Here is a 21,325-nt window from a genome sequence, read left to right on the forward strand (position 1 = left end):
CAGATTGCGCCAGTAGCTTATAGCCTGTCCAGGCTTTCTTATCTTATGTAATCATTATATCCTATCTTGTTCGTTTGCGCTTTTGCAGCTGAGGATGATGGTTTGGTAAAACCATCGAAACTAGTCCTGTGAAAATTTGAAAATATAATGCTGATTTTTGTTGTTTGACTTCTGAATTAGTATCAGTGACATGTGCTTTTTTTTTGCCTGAGCAGCACAATGTGGTACAACTGCTTCTCCTGAAATACTTCATGTGGCTATGTTAACTTCATATCAGTATTTATAAAGTTCTTAAGCAGGTAACTTAGTAAAATTTTATTGTAATGTTCTTGTTAAAATTATATTATCTCACTTGGATTCATAATCTTTTCACTGCCATATTTTCTCCCAACAGCTTAAATTTGAATATTTTTCCCACCTTTAGAAATCTTGTCTTCATGATTTCTGCAGCATACATACCAATCACCCATATATGTTAATTAAGACAGAACTGTCTTACAGCATTTTTGTATGTGTTGGATTTGTTCACCAATTTATTGTTGTAATACAAGTTTTTTAATATTGTGATGTTCTTCAACATTTTTATGTTTTGAAAATGCATGTTTTAAGTATTTATTTTGAACATTTTTGTTTTTAACTTTGTGCTTATGTAATGTAAATGACAATAAACAGTCTTAATGTATAGTGCTTTTTGGCATAAAAGAAGAGCTTGCTGTGTGTAATATGGATAGAATTGTTCCTTAAATGTAAGCTTGTTTTTTATTAATTAATAAATCCTAAGTATGTATGAAAAAAAGGAATCCAGATATGCTTAAACAATTTTTATTATATATTATACCCCTAATGTATTTTATAAGAAATGGAGACTCATGTGAATATAAAATTAAATATATAAAAATATATTTTTATGCATTAAAATATATTTATATTATTTTATGTAAAAATAATGCACTGAAGAAATATATAAAATATTTTAATATGATACATATTTAGATCATAAATATTTCCATAACGATTTTTTCCTGTAAATTGGTGAAACCTTATATCACTACTGTTTTTGTAACTAATTTTCATTTTGGTTGGATAATTCAAATGAGGATTAAATTAACAGAAATAAGCATTTTTTATTCTAAGAAGTAATAGTTATTTCTCAGAAATTATTTACTGAGTTGTTTAGAAATTTTATTTCCTGAAGTTATATTTCTCTGATGTGTGACTCTTTTACATCAGGTGGGTGCTGATATCTGTGGATTTGCTGGAAATGCGACTGAGGAACTTTGTATGCGATGGATGCAGATAGGAGCATTTTATCCTTTCAGTCGCAATCATAATTCTATTGATTCAAAAGTAAGATTGCTTTTCATGCAGTCCTAACTTATTAATTTTTTAGAGCTAAAGTTAAAAAAATTTCAATCTCGTAACAGAAAAGAATAAACTTCAATCAAAAGCAGCTATGCTTTGGATATAAGTGAAAATAAAACTAATTAGTTATTTTTCTATAAATGAAAACTTTCCAGAAATTATGTATAATCTGCAGTATTTCATATGTAAATTTTTAAGTATTTGTAATACGCTTTTTTTATATTTTTTTAAAACGAAACTTCTTGAGTTCATTGTTTGCATAACTCATTTTATTTGTTGTTTTTCCAGTAATCGGCAATTAGGAGGATATTACACCTTGAGTTAGTAGATTCCTTTACCTCAGAGGAGGTGTATTATTTTCTGCTACAATGTGATATTGCTACCTATTCTGACATGATAAAATCCTCAGACATACTTCTGAAATTTACAAACAAAAAAGAATGGAAGGATTCAAGAACCAAAACAACAAAATTGGCAAATATTGCTACTGCATGAAACTTTAATTTATCTTCCCAACTAAGACCTTTAATTTATCTTCCCATGCATATCAAGTTCTCAGAATGTAGCCATACAGAACAGCAGAAAATCTTTATCTTTCAGATTTAATCACTGGGCTATTGATTAATGAACATAATATTTTAAAAGAAATCTTACAAATTAAATTTAAAAAAAAACTTTTTTCAAATAATATATGTAATTGGTATAAAATAAAAATATTTAATTTGTAGTTTATCCAACTGATAATTTTTTGAATATTTGCAGCTTTGTTGTAGTCAGTAACACTATTTATTATGTAATTGGTAGGTAATTGTTGATTTTGAACTTTTTATGTTTTTTTCTATTTCAAATGTTTAGAAATTTTAATGTTAAATTCTTCTGTAGAATGTTTGACTGCAATGGAAAGTTTTCAGATTGTAATTTTTTGTTATTGTCTGTTTATTAATTATCCTAAATTTTATTTATTTATTATTTTATTTATTATCCTAAATTTTATTGTATTTACTTATTATTTTTATTTTATTTTATTTATTTTTTATTATCCAAATTTTATTTTTTATCCTAAAAATTCACTGCACTTTTTTTTTTTAAACCATAGGACCAAGACCCTGCAAGTTTTGGTAAAGAATTTGTTGAAATAGTAAATCGAGCCCTTTACACTAGGTACGAGCTTCTGCCATATTTGTATACATTGTTTCATTTTGCTCATACTGAAGGATCAACTGTTGCTAGACCTTTATTGCATGAGTAAGACTTTTTATCTGTTTAGTTTAATTACACATAAGTACAATATTTGATGCAGTTTAACAATTTTGTGAATGTAAAATAGAAATTTCTTTGTGATTTATTTTTTCCTTCCTGTAGATGTATAGCAGGAATACGTAGTATTTAATCAATTTTAGAAAACAACATGCTTCTTTTCAGAGAACACATTTTTAAGATTTTATTTTTTGGAATAACATAAAACATTCTTCTGGATGACTTTGAATATGTTAATAAATATGCAGTTCTAATTATTTTATACTTGATTAGCATTGTTGCTGTTATTAGTCTACATATTATTTATAAATATCCATTTTATTTTTCACATGAAAATTATCCAAACATTATTAGGGTCAAATAGTTAAAACTATGAAATACTAGTTCATACCAGCTGTTATTCTTTTTAAATGGTAGAATAGTCTGTATTATGTTTTCTTAATGAGTGATGTAAATACAACTAGCTCAGTTTCCTTTAGAAACTCTTCCATTAATGCAATCTTTCCCATAGAAGATTGATTGCCTTATCGTGATTTGCTGGCTTGATTCATACTTTACTGTATACTCATCATGAGCGAACATTTTTAATCTGAAGATAATAAACTTTAGGATTGACCATGTAATTAAGCAAAAAATATTGGTCATGGACTCTTAGCCAAAATTCAGTTAGCTTACGAGACATTTAGCTCACAACAGTTGCCTGACTGGACGTTTAGCTGACACATATGTTTAGCCGACACACACGTTTAGCTGACACACACAGTCAGCCAACAGGACATTTACCTGACACAAGCATTTAGCCAACAGGATATTTAATCGATACAGATATTTAGCCAACAAGGTAGTTAACTAACAGGGGCATTTAGCTGCACATTTAACCAATAACATATTTAGCTGACAGTGTGTATGTGTAGACAAAAAACATGCAACAATGTTTTAGTAAAATTTTTCCAGATGTATCTGAAAAAAGGCTATTTCCAACATGCACAGCAAGAAGATTTATGGACATGTTCTACATTTTTGACTTTATTAAATGCTTTAAAGAGATTATAGATAGAAAATCAGATGGAAAAACAACCTTATTTTGGCATAGATTTTTAAAAGAGTTTCGAAAGCAATCAGGCATAGGTGTCTCTATTTCAGAAAGGGAAAAGAAAATTTCAGTAGTCGGAGAAGTGATAAGAAGTGAGTGGAACAAAATGAAAACAAATGTAATGAGACTTACCAAGGGAAACAGGACTGAAACATGAAAAAAACTGTATTAGGCTGCTGTCACACGTCGGTTTGTTTCAAAAGAACAACTGTTTGGAACAATTTTTCTGCTTTGTCACAACAGCCAATCACCATAGATCACTTTGGGGTTTAACGCTGGAGAAACTGGTTCCCCATTACAAACAAGCTGATAGCTAATTGGTTGAAAACGAACAACCTGCAATTTTTTTGGAAAGGAAGGAAAAAATCGCGCGTCTTTCTTTCAATAGTAAACCAGGCAGAAAAATTGTCCGAAACAGTTGTTCGAGTGAAACAAAGAAACAAACACCGTGTTATATGGGCCTTAGAAATATGAAAACATTAAAAAATTTATATCATTAACTAAAGTAGAAAACTTTTTGTTAACGTGGAAGGATTCATAGAAATCTAAATTATACTAACTGAATAAGCTTTACAGATAACCTAGATCCAAAGTCATAATTATGATTAAGTATCCATTTGTGATTAGATATCAAAATTTGTTTATTTCTCCTTATCAAACAAGCGATTCATGTTTCCTAATGAGAAATTTTAACAGTCTTTTAGTTTGGTGGATATATGTCAAACCACATTTTTTACAAATTTCTCTTTATCAGATAACTTTACATCTTTAATACTCAGAAAGAATATGAATAGGATGATAGAGCTCCATGTGTATGCAGGATCTCTGCTTGACACTAGATCATTAAGCATCAAGATCATCATCTCATACCTGTATATTTAATACAGGAAAAAAGAGGATTTTTGTTTTTCAATTAATTTGTTCGATCATTGTATTTTAACACACTTGAAAGCAAAAGTCATGAAATTCACACACAAACGTAGTGGACTGTTTTATTTTTAATGTTGCTTTTCTTAGCAAAATTTAAACACACAAATAAGAATTTTTACATACTCTACTCCGATGGACACTCTTGCTATCCGCTTCTTGAAATACATATTACGTAATCAGCATAACCGCCTTTTTAATAGCACAACCAATACACAGAAAATAATAACAGCCAACTTACCTCTCTTTTTCGAAGTTGCCTAAACAGTACTGAAACATTAGATCTTGGCTTCACCTCTTTTTGCCGTTAACATCATTTAGTAAAATTCTTATTATCATATATTTCTGCAAATAAGGCCATAATTGAATCATAAAAAAGGCCTCCAAAATCCAACGTCCTCTTACAGGACAGATACCAAAATTATATATATTGGAATGTATATAAATTAAAACTATTATAAAATAAAGCAAATGACTCACCAGTATGTTTAAAAATTCTCACATTCATCTTCTAAGGCAAATAGCTACATAAGTACATCTTCACTTTCGTTGTCAAGAGGCTCGTCATATGGATCCCCTTTTTTAACCAATGTGTCAATTTCTGCATTGTCATCAGTATCTCGTAACAATTTGTCCTTATCACCATCCATACATTACAAATCCCACACTTTTTGAAGGATTTGATCACTGTTCCTACTTTTCCTTTTTCTCATGATTGGATCATGAAATCAAACAGCACATCATGTGATGCAGCCAGCATAGCTCTACCTTTCATATATTCCCTTTTGCTACTTATCGCCTAGTTATTCCATTGTTCATACATGTGATCTTTGAATAGTTCATTCAGAGAGATGTCTAAAGGTTGTAGCATTAAAGTTAAATCACCTAGTATAAGAGCAATCTTAGTTTTGTTCCACGCTAAGTGATTTTTAGTGTTCTCAGTTACGTGACTACAAAACATATTCCATACGAACAAGCTGTGTTGTTTTCTTAGAGCACCTGTTTGCCTCTGCTATACGTTTCTTGTCCACGATTTTACAACATTCTCATCCAACCATTGCTTTTCTTTTGAAAATGACCATGCATTTTAACTTTGTTCTATCTGCCATGCATGTCAATACTACTGTAAATCTGATCTTTTCATGGCCTGTACTTTGAACTTTAATAGTTCTTACATCCTTTTTTCCCACAGTTCTGTTGTTTATGGAGTTGCAGTTCATTGGTGTTTCATCCATATTTCCAATATTAAGTAAGGGAAGTTTCATGAGCAATCTAAATTCTAATTAAACAGTTGGAACAAATAGAACAATTAAGGTACAATAACACGCTGAACAAATATTAATTTAGAAATCAAACAACAAAAATCAGCGATTTCGATGGTTTTACTGAACCATCAAAACTAGTCCTGTGAAAATTTGAAAATATAATGCTGATTTTTGTTGTGTGACTTCTAAATTTAACAGGACAATCTTAAATCTTTTTACCTTGTTTCTTCGCTTGTACATCCATGTTGGTGCTGGTGTAAAGAACGCTTCTGAACTCTACTAGAAAGACCTATGATGCTCTCGACTAGAGAGAACTTCGTTAGCAGACTCCTGACACTACGAGGACTATAATTCATTTTAATACCTATTTTAAGGAACTGTCAATGGCAACGACTTAACTGAGTAATATGCATGCGTAAAGAGAAGAGACTTCTGGTCGGACGCCTGTCAGAGAGAGTTTTGGGAAGCTCCGCCAGCGAGCTGAGGTGTGGAGACTTAATTCGTCCAGTGGTGACAAGTGCCATCTTCGATAACGTCTCTGTCACCAGATCGTGTCACCAGCTCGAATATTTACTAAAGTTTTCTAAATGTATTAATTAAATGTTGTATCTGTGGTATGTGCTGTGAATAAAAAGTGGTGCATCATTAATACCAGTGTTAATTCTGTTACCACTGAAGCATCCACGACATCACAGATAAAATAATTTGAAGGTTCCACCAAGATCAGTGTGACAAGAAACCAGGTATGTGTTCTCCACAATATTCATTTCCAGGCCTGAAGAGTATAACGTAGTTATTTATTACTTATTCGGGAAATCAGTTTCCAAAGCAGAAGTAGCATGTCAGTGCATAAGAGTTTTATGCACTCAATGTGTTTGGTTTATATATCTAACAAAATATTTTCCTTTTGTGGTATATTTGGGAAAACATTTTCTCATTAACGTGAAGCACATCAGTGCATTTTATAGTACGCCAGTTGATAAGAGTTTTTTAAAACAATCAAAGTGTTTCATTTATATATCTAACGAGATATTTTTCTTTTGTATGAAAATGGGAAAAATCCATTCCCGTAAATAAACAACACATCAGTGTATTTATGTTTAAAGTTTAGCTATAAATTGGTGTGATAGAATCTGAACTGTTTATTTTGTGTATATGTGAAAGCACATCAGTGCAATATTGCAATTTTCATTTCTAAGTCATTAGGAAAAAAAATTATGTTAAATTCTTGGGTACAACTCTAATATATGCCCTAATTTCACCAAATGTGGCGATATGTGTTCAGCGCTGGTTTTTGGCACGATTGCGTGTTCTATGGCAACCCTGTTGACGTTGAAAAATCTTTCGCTGGAGCTCGTTGATTTGCCTCTGTGTCTGAGAAGATGGGAGGAAAAGATAAAATGGTAGTTGCTGAATTGAAGTTCGACAAAAGGAAATATCATTGTGGCTATCCTGTTGAGGGATAGTGGGTATTTGGAAGTGTGGAAAGAGGGTCTGGGAGATTATTTTTAATGGCAGTGCATGATAGAAGTAGGGATTTGTGATTTTATTTATTTGTGAACCCATAGTATAAATTTTCTGGATAGTGTGTCTGGCTGTCATGTAAATACTATAGTGATTACGTGGCGGCATGTTAAAGGCGGTATGAAATTTATATTTCTGCTATTCGAAAACGCATTAATTCATGGTAAGTGCATTTTATTTTATCCTTGTTCTTATTTTGTAGAATGTTATGTTCATTGGTTCTTTAGTATGAATTTCTGTCGTTATTGTTGTTTTTTTAAATTGTTCGAAATTTATTTTAGTTTATTTTGTTATTTAGTGTCTAGACTGTGCAATTCGTAGATGTTTTTTAAAGTTGAAACAGAACGCTGTGTACATTATTATTTGAAATTTATTGTTGTTATGTTATTTTATTAAAGCGAGGAGTGCGTAGATCGTAGATTCCTTCCTTGCCTAAATTGTGCAATTCGTAGAATTTTTTTTAAGTTTAAACAGGATGCTGTGTACATGGTATTCTTTGAAATTTATTGTTGTTATGTTAATTTATTAAAGCGAGGTGTGCGTAGTTTGTAGATTCGTTTGTTGCCTACATTGTGCCATTCGTAAATGTTTTTTTAAGTTAAAACATGTCGCTGTATACATGGATTCTTGTCAAATATTTTTGGTTAGAAGCTTTACGTTTTTGCTATCTACATTTTTTGTTTTTGTTTTGGATTTTTAGCTAAATTGTATGTTGAAAACATAGTTTTTGCATGTGCGGAAACCGTGTTTTTGGAGACATTTTAGGCTAAAAGTTCGAAATGTAGGCAAAAAATTTAGATAGTAATATGGCAGCGTGAAGTTTCTCGCCAAAAATATTTGGTGCGAAATTTGGCAACTTGAGGGCGCATATCAGAGTAGTTCCAATTCTTGTGAAAGAAATAAGTTGTTGAATATATTAAAAACTTGTTACTTTGGTTTTCTCATGAAAGCACACCAGTGCTATATTTTAATATGATGTGTATTTTCTGATAAGTAGAATGTTAAATTTTATCATTTCATTGAATAAAAATTAAAGCTTTGAGCAGTAAACAAATGTTCTAATAGTGTTCTGATTTAAACCTGCACCTATCGATTTAAGTAGTATTTGCATTGGCCATGTGGTTGTCAACGGAAGTAGCTGTCATGAAAACAAAAGTTAATTAGAGGTGTTTATATTTATTTATTGGCGCCACTGTGGTTTTTCTCTGTCTGGCTGTACTGGATGAAAAGAATTTGTTATAAATTTTTTATACAAAGTATTCAGTAAGGTTGTTTATTTGTTTTATGTTTTAATGGAAATAGATTCAAAATGATTAATGCTTTTATTAATCTTTTATTTTAATTTGCCTAATTTGTAAGAAAGAAGAAAAGTTAGTGTTTTTATATCTCTGATATATTTTTATGTGTATTATTTATGAATAACTATTTGAGTTCTTATTTGTTTTGAAAAATTACTTTTGTGAAAATGGCATTTTTGGGGAAAGCTAAGAAAAAGGATCTATTCCTTGTCGCGACAGAACTTGGGGAAATAGCTTTAGAAGATATGAAAGTGATAGATTTAAAACAATTAATAACGAATAGTAAAAATTATGAGGAAGAATTTGTTAAAAATTGTTAGAAAGTATTATGACTGATAGAATAGAAAAGGAAAACTTAGAGAAGCAAACAAGAGCGAAAGAATTACAGTTAGAACAAGAAGCTAGGGAGAGGGAATTTCAGATAGTACTACAACAAAATAAAGAAATTGAAAAGCAACAGTTAGAACTAGAATGACTTAAAGCAAAACAGAACACTGAATCTGCTAAACCTGGAGGTGAATGTGGTATTAAATCAGAATTTTCAGAAACTTATGCCCAAGTTTAATTTGATATTAGTTTATTCTTAGAACATTTTGAGAGGCAAGCTAAAGTTTTAAAATTGCCCACGGATCAATGGGTGTCATATCTCATTGGTGTCCTTCCAGTTAAGGTAAATAATATAATTGCTAGGGAGCCTGAAGAACAGGCTAGAGATTACCAACATATTAAAGAATTACTACTTAAAAGATTTAAGTTAAGTGCGGAGAAATTTCGGCAACTTCTTATTAAGACTAAAAAAATCCGGATTCTACGTGGTACGATTTTTATCAGGAAATTAAGACATTTTTAGATGGGTGGCTTAAGGGATTAAAAATCGAAACATTTGAGCAACTCAAGGATTTAATGTTGGTAGATCACATTAAAAGGCGTATGCCTAATGAGTTTAAGGAACATTTTATAGATGAATGGGCCACAATCACTTCACCAAAACAGTTGGTGGGTAAAGTAGAGGAATTTGAAGATGCGAAAAAGACGATGGTTGGGAAAATGAAATTGGGTGATCTGAAAACGAAAACATCAGGTAGACAAATGGGTGTTTTTCAGTCCACTGGTAACGTTTTCAAAAATAGAAAAAAAACCTCAAGGCACACAATTTAAAAAAAAATGATGATGCACGCAATGTTGGGAAAAAGTCAGACTCGAATTTTGACAGGAAAAGGACTCCAGTGCTATGAGTGGGGATCTTTTGACCATTTACGTCCTCAGTGCCCTAAATTTAAAACTCAAAAGGCAGATTTGTATCGGATAAGCAGGAGATCAGAGAAGAATCTGTTAGATCCCTTTACATTAAATGGAAGAGCAAATGGTTTTGAAGTTCCTATTCTAAGAGATACAGGAGCAATGGTAGATATTATTTGTCAGAAATATGTAGTCAGAGATAGAATGAAGGGAGAAACGTGTGGGTTCGACATTTGCTGGATGATCATATGACTTGTTTACCTGTTGCTGAAGTAGATATTGAATGCGATTTGGGTACAGTAACCACCAAAGCAGCTGTTATAGGAGACCACTTAGACCAAGGATGATATATATTAGGCAACCAGACAGCAGCTCTTCTCAGAGGAACTGAGAAAAATTATTCGTCGTATGTCGGGAATGTTAATGCGGTCGTTACACGACAATTTAATGAAGCAGAAAATTTAAGTGAGACGAATCAAAATTCTGAGTAGAATGAGTCAGAATTGGAAGAGGAGGACGATGCTCATGAGAAGTCTGAAAACAGAGAGATATTGCCTTCTGTCAACCTTTGTGTCCCCACAAGTCCTGCGATTCAAATAGACTTAAGTACTTTTATTGATGAACAACAAAAAGGTAAAGAACTTGCCCCTTTATTAGAACTAGTAAAAAGCAGAAGTAAGACAAGTGATGGAATTAGAAATGGAGATTTAGTAAAAAAGAAGGTAAATAAGTTAGGAGGAGAAGAACATTTAATTGTTGTTCCAGAAAACCTCAGAGAGCAAATTAAAGCAATTTGTCATGAAGGAACTTCGGGTCACTTAGGAGTTCTGAAAACAAAAGACCAGTTACTAAAACATTTTTTTTGGCCAAACTGTCATAAAGACATTAAGGAATTCGTTAAAACGTGCGACTTCTGTCAATGTGTAGGAAAAGCAAGTGACAAAAAGAAAGCACCGTTGGTAATGGTACCTGTGATATCTGAAGTCTTTAGTAAGGTTAATGTAGATGCTTGTGGGCCTATGCCTACATCTACTGTAGGTAATAAATATCTTATTACAGTTATGTGTTTAGCATCTAAATATCCTGATGCCGTCCCGGTACCGGATATAACGTCGAAATCTCTTGTAAGTACACTCTTGCAGGTATTTAGTCGGATGGGCTTTCCAAGGGAGGTTCGAACTGATCAAGGGAAATCTTTTATGAGTCGCTTAACCGTTGAATTTTTGAAGAGGTTGGCATAAAAATTTCCAGAAGTTCGGTTTACCACCCCCAGAGCAATCCTGTGGAATGGTTCCGTAGGTCAATAAAAAGGGTCTTAAAGGTATTATGTATTGAAGCTGCCCCAAATTGGGAAGTACAAGTACCTGCTGCTCTCTTTGCTCTGCGGACAGTAATGCATGATAGTACAGGATTTAGTCCAGCTGAATTAGTGTATGGAACCAACCTCAGAACACCTGTATCATTATTGCATGAGAAATGGTTAGATCCTCAGGAAAAAGAAGATACAGTGATAGAATATGTTTTCAAATTAATAAATAGGTTAAAGAAAAGTAGAGAATTAGCTGCAGAGAAAATGGAAGAGGTGAGAGACAAAAGGAAGAAATGGTATGACAAAAATGCCGTGAAAAGGGAAATCCAGCAAGGAGATTCTGTATTAGTATTAGCAGTGAACCAACCCCATAAACTCGCTCCTCAATGGAAAGGGCCGGGAAAAATTGAGAAAAGATTAGCAGAAACAAATTATGGGGTTAAGTAAATTATGGGGTCAAAGTTTTGAAGGAAATCAGGAAGGGAATAAAATGTATCACATCAATATGTTAAAACCTTATAATAAAAGACCTGAACTTTTGAATATGGTGCTCCTTGACAACGAGGGGAGATAGTGAACCCTCGGAATTAGAGGAGAATTTTCCTTATATATTAACCGACCCCAATGTGTTTGATTTTAATGAAATAATAGCAAAAGATAATCTTAAAGAAAGACTTAGTGATGAACAAATCCTGCAGTTGGTAAAGTTGTTGGTAAAGTTTTCTGCTATATTTTCGAATATTCCAGGGAAAACAAATGTAGTCGAACATGATATCGAACTAATCAGTGACAAACGCATACAGCATAAACCTTATAGAATGACAAATCGACAGAACGAAATTCTTAAAGTCGAGATTGAAAAAATGTTAAAATACTAGATTATTGAACCAGGACCCTCTGAGTATACTTCACCCATGATCCTTGTTGAAGCACCAGGTAGGGATCCTAGGCCGTGTATTGATTACAGAAAGTTAAACAAAATAAAGCATACTGAGTTCTATCCGATCCCCAATATAGAGCAACATGTTGAAACTGTCGTAGCAGCCAAATTTATCACCTTGATATACTTGACCAAACGTTATTGGCAAATTCCGCTGACCCCTAGGGCACAGAAAATTGCTGCATTTTCTACAAATTTTGGCGTATATAGGCCTTTGCACATGCCATTTGGGCTTAAAAATGCTCCTTATTATTTCAGTAAAATAATGAGCAAAATATTGAGCGGATGTGAGAAATATGCTACCCCTTATTTAGATGATAGTGCTATTTTTTCTGAAACGTGGGAGGAACATTTACAACATTTACATGAAATTTTAAAAAGAGTAAGAAAAGCCAATTTAACTATTAAACCCTCTAAGTACAGGTTTGCACAAGAATAAGTGCAATATCTCGGTCACATAGTAGGTCGAGGAAAACGTTCTCCAGCAGAACTAAAAATCGAAGCGGTTCAATATTTTACTGTTCCCACAACTAAAACTGAGATTAGAGCTTTCTTAGGGTTAGCTGGATACTACAGACAATATATACTTATGTTTTCTGCTATAGCCGCAACTTTGACAGATTTGTTAAAAGGGAATAACAAAAGGGGTAAAATTGTTCGGAATGATGAATGTAATGAATCATTCAAATCGTTAAAAGAAAAGCTATCTAGTAGGCCTGTGCTACATGCACCCGATTTTTCTAAACCATTTATACTACAGACAGACATATCAGATCAAGGATATGGTGTTGTTTTAGCCCAGATGGGTGATAAAGGAAAAGAACATCCCATATTGTATCTCAGTAAAAAATTTACTGATAGTGAGCGGAACTTTTCCACCACTGAAAAAGAGTGTGCTGCCATTCTGTATGGAATAAAAAAATTGAAAGGGTATATAGATGGGCAGACTAAATTTTCAATTCAAACGGACCATAATCCCCTAGTATGGTTAAAAAATAATGCAGGTAGAAATGGTCGATTGTTACGCTGGGCCTTAGCCTTGCAATCTTATAATTTTATGATACATTATAAAAAAAGGAATGGACAACTTAAATGTAGACTGCTTAAGTAGAAACTCTGTACATGCCAGTTAAACAGACTAGTTATCATGTCTTTTAAATTGTCTTGTTATTTGGTTATATATATTGAATATATATTTTTTTTTTAAATTCATACTATATAGTAAATTGTTAGCTTTATTCATAAAGACAAAAATTTTTGTGTTGGTTTTTCATATATTGTATGTGTATTTTTATATGTGTTTTTTTATGATGGCTTGGTTATGAGAGTGGAGAGCCTTTGTAACAGTGTGGTTTAAAATTAACTGGTAAAATGTTGAACAATCTCTATTGAAACCAGAAACTGTGAACTGTGAAGGTTTACTTCTCCTGTGTCCGGAGAAACAAAAACTGGAGGCAGAAGGTGTTTGTGTGTAGTGAACGCCAGCCTGAACTTGTATTTAATCCTGTAGGAACTTTAAAAAAAAAAAAGTTTTGTGAGGAAAACAAAATCTGAAGGCGGAAGGAGTCAGTCTGTAAAGAACGCTCCTGAACTCTCTACTAGAAACACCTATGATGCTCTCGACTAGAGAGAACTTCATTAGCAGACTCCTCACACTACAAGGACTATAATTCATTTTAATACCTATTTTAAGGAACTGTCAATGGCAACGACTTAACTGAGTAATACACATGCGTAAAGAGAAGAGACTTCTGGTCAGACGCCTGTCAGAGAGAGTTTTGGGAAGCTCCGCCAGCGAGCTGAGGTGTGGAGACTTAATTCGTCCAGTGGTGACGAGTGCCATCTTTGATAACGTCTCTGATCGTGTCGCCAGCTTGGATATCTACTAAAATTTTCTAAATGTATTAATTAAATGTTGTATCTGTGGTACTGTGGTATGTGCTGTGAATAAAAAATGATTCATCATCAATACCAGTGTTAATTCCGTTACCACTGAAGCATCCACGACGTCACACTGGAAAGGCTGTCTTCTTAAATCCAAAAAGCTAATAAAAGTTTACACACATAAATTATTAATCATTTTAACACCCACTCAGACTCAAATACAGGAGGCACTTAATGGAACAAAATAATAAATCAAAAAAGAAGTTAGGGTTATCAAAGTTTCTGGGTATGCTCAGATGCTTGAAGTCTAATTGCAATTACTATATTCTGTACTCTGGAGGTTGTGACAGGAAAGTTGTATTTTTGTCTCTACCAATACATACTTAGAAAATTCGTGACTTTATGAATAAGATATTCTGGTAATGGACAAGATATTATTTTCTGTCATATTACCAGATTTCTTTTTTTCTGTACATGAAAGGAATGCACCAACCTACTGTTGCCTGAAATTCTTTGTTTTGTTCTGGATCAACCTGTACCCACTTCAATGCATAAACCCACACTATATTTCTTGTAACAATTTAACAATTCAGTCTCTGTTTTTGTACCCATTCTGCAATGTTATTTTCTAAATTTGGCTGGCAAGCTGTTCCTCTTCTCATAGAACATTTTTCATTGGCATTTTTTTAATAGCATCTTTATTCTTTTCCCAGTTTCTTACCATCTTCTCTGTTATATTGAATGCCTTTGTTGCAGCACAGTTGTTCAGTTTTTTAGTCTGTTTTATGACTTTAAACTTGAAGCTGGCTCTGTATTTCCTTCTTTTCGTTGATTTCATGACTAGGCCTTACTTTTATGCTAATTACAAATTTTTGAACATGTGACACAATATACAATGAAACTTGTTAGAGGTACACGTGAGTTCATGATATGGCACATGCTTCTGAAAGCAGTGATGCCAGATGCAAGAAAATAAACATGTTAGAGGTATATGGGAATTCATGATTCGCCATATACTTCTATACGCAGTGCTGCCGAATGCAAGAAAATAAGATTTCTTTCAGATTATGATTGCTGATCTAAACTAAATTCATAAGCCATTGATAGTTTGGGGGCCATCTTATAGGGCAGATATATACTAAAACAATAAAAAATTGATGAAAATTAATAATTCGTCTCATCTGAAAGTTGTCATATCTATGGAAATACATGGTAATTGCATTTAATGTTACTTAATACACTAAATCATTTATTTTAGAGTTAGATGTTCAAAATGAAACATGTTCCCATGTCCTGTTTGTTTCTGCCCATTCCCCACAAGAGGACATCACATGTTGACAAATGTAACACATTCAGTGGATGAAACATGAGCAAAGAGAATTTTTCCCTTCCTCTCCTTCTCTCTTTCAGTCCGAGAGAAATTAGCAAATAGCATGCTCTTTCACTACAGTAAATGCATTAATGTGAGCAATAAACATATTAATGTAATTTTTTTAAATTTGGTATTAAGAATCATGCCTTTTGCGGAAATTTGGGGTATGCCCCTGCTAAACTTTCAAAACATTTAGAGGGTTACTTGCAGGTTTTACTGGTTGTTTTGCTTCTTTAAGTATATAAATAGGTAATTCTTTTAAGAGTTTGGGGGCTGTACTAAATTTTTGTTTAAAAAAGAGGATAGGATATTTTAAGTCCTTGAAACTCATAAATCTTTCAAATATATATATATATATTTGTAGATAAAAAAAGAGCTCAAAACATTTTTTCATTCAAATCTTTCAGATTCTAACTTTAAAAACTATTAAAGGTTTTAATTTAAACCATTTGAAAGAATATCCGATAAAAGTGCTAATTTAAAAAAGTGCACTGTTATGAAAATGTCATTGAGATTTGTATGCCCCATCACCTTAGACAGCCCCAAGAGCTACACTATTAATTTTCTCGGGGGAAATAAAAGTGTTCTGTGTTTAGTGTTTATTTGTATGAACTCTTAAATTATTCCTCTCACCTCTACATTTGTTGAGAAATGACTCTCAAACAATGAAAAAATTGAACTGTTACTTGAATAACTTTTGTCAAGTGATTTTGAGAAAATGAACCTCCAGGTCTGAGAATTTAGATTATGCATTTCTTTTACTAAATTTTATTTGTAGCTCTTTATTTATTTTTCTTTATACAATAGATTTTCCATATTTCATTATTCCACATTACATTTTCATGTTACATTCTACTACCTGGTAGCATGCTCATCTGGCATTCAAAGAACTTCAGTTCCAGTTCCTATAAAGCCACAGTTGATTTTTCATTTTTCTTGTGTGAAAAAAACTGAATAGTTTCTCCACAGTGGTGTTCAAACTAAAATTCAGTGAGCAAAAGCTTGTCACTGCCTTGATTTGGTGGACTGGGTCTCATGTGTGTGCATGTTCAGCTTTTAAGTGGGAAAGAATGAAAGGAACTGTCACATTCCTCCATTTGTGCTTTCGTGGTATAAGTGGTTCACAAATCCACTTAGCGGTAGATGATACATAATTTAAAACCTGAGGAGGGTATAGTTGGTTTTTCACATTTCCTGCTGCAAACAACCTAATGTTCCTTGCAGTTATGTCTTTAAGCTTGTTTTTCATTAAATGCAAATTTTAAATTTTGCTTTAATAAAATACTTAACATTTCATTACTGTCATTATTATTACTTATTATTATACAAAGGGTTCAAGAAATTTGAAGTTCAAAAATATTCCAGCATTCGGACTTGAAATATAATTGAGAGTCTGTCCCTATTTTTCTCTCTCTCTTTTTACTTCTTTGTACAAAGTAAAAAGGAAGTATTGTAATCGCAAAAAGTTTCAGACAGCATATTTCATCGAAAATATCCATTTTGACCACTATCGAATGCAATTTAATGATGTATTTGCATGACATCTGTACATAAGGACAGAATAAAAGACTCTTTTCCTCCAAAAAAATTATAAAACTGCTTTAAAATGAATTCTGCAGAGAATTTTTCATGGCGTCTGTAATGGTGTAGTTTCGTCGCGTACGTATCTCGCATAACTCAAAAACGAGTAGCCTCAGAATGTTGAAATTTTGTATATAGGACTGCTATATCATGAAGATGTGCACTTCATATTTTGGTTGCAATCGGCCACACCAAACGTATATGAATATATTTATATATGTATCCACTCTGTTACCCAGCTCAGTGATCTCTGTTTCTTTATTCTTATATGTTTGTAAATTCTGCATTTTTTGCTTTAAAGATGATTGAATTATGTTGTTCTTATCTTCTGGTTAAGGTTTTTATGTAGTAAATCTGCAAGCAATATTTGTACAATTATCAACAATTTAAAAGCTGTTTAATGCAGTTAAGCCTAATTCTTAAATAACATGGTAGACATATTTGTTTACATTTGAAACAGCAGAGTAGTAGATTTGTTGCCAATCTAGGGAGACTAAGCTTCACAACAACAAAGATAACGCCTTCATTTATTATTACGAATTAAATCATGCTTAATACTTTCTGGAGTTTTTTTGAGGAAATAAGTGTTTAAGATTTATTTTGTAATTGTTAATATAGATATTTTGAGTTTTAATGTATTTTTGCCTTGTCGCAAAGTGAGAACTGAAATAATTGAATGAGAAATACTAAGTTGTCTGTGAAGAACTGTTTCTTTTTTGTTTGCTTAATTTCTTTTGTACATCGTTCTAGATTTATTATAGTATTTGAATATAACATGTGGCAAAGATAAGATAATTCTTTAAATGATATAAATTTTGTGCATTCTGAGTTATAATATGAACGAAATATAATGCTGTTAAGTGAACCTAGCGCCAGAGTGTTGCTATGGTAAACAAATACAGTACAAAGTATTTAATACGGATGTCCATAATCCGGAACTCAAAGCTACAAACTTTCTGTAAACGCATAATGCGTTTACGCATACGCATAATACCTTTACGCATGTGCATAATACCTTTACGCATGCACGTTTAATATATAATGGACAGTATAAGCTAGGCTAAAATTATCTAATTATCTATTTCAGTTAATGTTGCAGATTGCTTTGTTCTTTAATCTTATTATTATAATCCGGCTTATTATTTTTTGCAGACTGTTAGAGCAATTTTATAAAAAGTAAGCTTGAACTTTCGATTATGTCCAAAAGAGTTTCCGATTCTGGAGATGCCAAAGGATCTACAAAACGAAAGCATGTTTTGATGTGCCGCTTCTGATAGTGAAGAAACTGACAAAGAAATTATTGAAAACGAAAAAATTTCAATTCACTAGTTAGTCAGTATTCTCGATGCAGCAATTACAGGACTTGAACAGTGGAACTGAACAAGAAATTATGTCTGTTTATAGAATTCAAGAGAAAGTATTAGCACAAAAAATGAAGCAACTTAAACAACTTACATTGAAAGAAATGTTTAATAAAATAAACAAATAAATATTAAGCTTTTTTTTTTTTTTTTTTTTTTTTTTTTGCAAATTTTGATATCCTTTAGATCATAATTGCTCTTTATTTCATAAATTATGGTTTCATATTTTTAATTTTATAATTTCTGCATGCCATCTTACCAGATTTAAATTGATGATCTATAATCCGGAAAAACCCCTAATCCGGAATCGCCAAGGTACCATCGAGTCTGGATTAAAGACTTTGTACTGTATAATGAATTTCACACATATTTTCACAGCACATTTTGAAAGATGAATAAATTTAGAAAATAACAAATGATATTTCGCATTTCAAATATAGCTGTTGCCAAAAATTTTTATTCTAAAACACTTGCTTTTATTTTATTTTGTCAAAAATCATTCTAAAAATTACATTATACTGATAATGTAAACCCCATCCGTCTAATGTAAATGCATAAACTAAAGCTTTCTTGCTAAGGTTATTGTGTGTAAAGAAAACTAAAAATATGGCAAATTAAAAAAGTTAATTAGGTAATTAAAACAAGAAATATATTGAGGAAATCACTTACCTTACCTTAATGTGGTAAGAAAAATAAAAAAAAAATATTTATAACTTGCAGACAGAATTTTAGGTAATTTTTTAGCATTTAAAAAATTAAATTTCATAAAAAATGTGCCACTTATGACACCAACCAGTTCAAAATGTTATGAATAACAAAACATAGGTATAAAAATTAGATTATGTTAAAAAAAATATGAAAAAAATCTAGCATTTAAGGAGGTATTCCAAGCATGTAGTAGGAACAGTTTGTGATGAAAAGTAAAGTCATTTTATTGTACTGTTTTAAATATATAATTTATACAAATAAATGTATTGCATCATAAAATGTACAGCAGTTTATTCACAATGTAATTGTTTCTTACCTCTGATATTATGTGGTAAAAGTAACAAAAAATTTCATGCTTTTGAGTAAGTATCAAACCTCGGAAATCAATAAAACAAGTACATATTATAGTATAGTACATATATAGGAAGAAAACAAATGCAAGTAGAAACTTTTCTGCTTCTGTTCATCATATTTCAGTAATCTGTTCTTAAGTATTCTTGTTGTTTATTGAATGCATTCTGTTGTTAAATTTTACAATTATGTTTTTATAAGCTCTGCATTTGAAAATGTAAGAAAATTGTTTTCTGATGCAGATTTCCGTATGATCAGGAGACATGGGATATCAGCTATCAATTTTTATGGGGGCCTGCTCTTCTTATTTCTCCTATTCTAGAAGAGGTATATTCTCAGAGTTTTTAATAATTTAATAATTGACTTTTCAAGAAAATTTATAGTTTATTTTTTAGTAGTTTGCATGTTTTCTTGTAAAACAAATATCTACAGGGGGTGTTATGCATATTTTACGTGCTTGCTTTAGTTTAATCCTCTCATTGCAGTGTTTTTATTATTATTTTTGATATATATATAATATTGGGTCTGTCTGTAAATTCGTGCACATTTTTCGGTAAATTTTTAAATACGATAAAAAAAATACAGTTTAACATTTTAATCAATTATATATTTTCCTTCATTATTTTCAATGTCTCACCATGTTACAGGCAGCTTTTTTATGCCATTGCTGTAGAAAGACTCTGGTTTTGATGCAAAAAACTTGAAAGTTCTTTGTGTACATCCTATGTAGAATTTAATTTTTTCCCCCAGTATAAAATTTTGTAAAGCACGAAATAAGTGAAAATCACTTGGGGCAATATCTGGGGAGTAAGCAGGATGTGGCAAAAGCTCGCAATTAAATTCACTAATTTTTGCAGTGTTGTTTGAGCCGTATGCGGTCTATTGTTATGATGAAACAACACTTTCTTGATATTCATCAATCGTGGGTGTTTTTTTTTTTTTTTCCTTTTTTTTTTTATTTTTTTATATTTTTTTTTTTTTTATCAATTTTGAGTTTAGACAGCAACGTTGTTCACTATAAACTTCTGAATTAATCATTTGATTTGTTTCTAACAGTTCAAAACATCCTGAACGGGGTTCATCATCAATGGTGCTTTTTCCAACTTAAAATTTTTTAAACCATTTCTGTGCAGTCCTTACACTAATAGTGTTTTCACCATGTATACTATTAATTTTTATTGTCGCAAACCTGGCAGATTCATAACATGAAAATACAAAATGTAGCACAACACGTTTGTACTGATTATCTATATTCATCTTCTATGGGTACTAAAATGTGTTCGATATTTACAAAAGTTGGTGATGAACTGAATAGTATGTTAATAAAACGATGACAAGTTTCAGCAGGTTCAAAATTATATTGTTTTAGTAAATGCATCATAGTGAATTCCACGCACACTCCTAATACACACGAACTTATGGACTGACCTGATAAATATAATTTACAATTTTTATTATTGTTCATGAAAAATGCTCAGTTCACTTCCGTAGCTCTCTTTGAAAGAATTTGTTTGCTCTAGTTTCTTACTGGTATAAATTGAATATTGTTTATGGAGATACAAAGATCATTATTTGCTTTTATATTGAGTACTTTGATAATTTAAATTTAAAATACAAAAAACTTATTTTTGCATTACTTCAAGTAAGACTATAGTTTGATGGAAAACTGTTATTATAAGCTAAATTTGTCTGATTTATTTGGAAATAATGAAATGCATCTTAATTTTGAAAACTCAACTTTAATCATTTAATTTCATGTTATAGTTTTAAAGATTTAAATTTATTAATTGATTAATTAATATTGTTATAACATTTCAAAAGTGTTTACTGATTTTCGTATAATTATGTATAAAT

At 31.6% G+C, this 21,325-nt stretch overlaps 1 protein-coding gene across 6 annotated transcripts in view; it reads left to right on the forward strand.

The window, feature by feature from the left end:
* The window catches only part of LOC118201094 (lysosomal alpha-glucosidase-like), a 184,572-nt gene that overhangs the window by 111,951 nt on the left and 51,296 nt on the right, over positions 1-21,325 (forward strand). For all 6 annotated transcript variants that reach the window (XR_015039502.1, XM_085810921.1, XM_085810923.1 and 3 more), the window contains 3 exons: positions 1,231-1,347; positions 2,459-2,607; positions 19,714-19,798. Coding sequence is in view for 5 of the 6 variants with exons in the window: in XM_085810921.1 (XP_085667047.1) it covers positions 1,231-1,347; positions 2,459-2,607; positions 19,714-19,798 (351 nt within the window). In the remaining variant the exon portion in view is untranslated. The remainder of the gene's footprint in view (positions 1-1,230; positions 1,348-2,458; positions 2,608-19,713; positions 19,799-21,325) is intronic.

This window comes from Stegodyphus dumicola, chromosome 2 (assembly GCF_044657685.1).
Source record: "Stegodyphus dumicola isolate Sdum_Otavi_A_Nest chromosome 2, ASM4465768v1".
NCBI classification, from domain to species: domain Eukaryota; kingdom Metazoa; phylum Arthropoda; class Arachnida; order Araneae; family Eresidae; genus Stegodyphus; species Stegodyphus dumicola.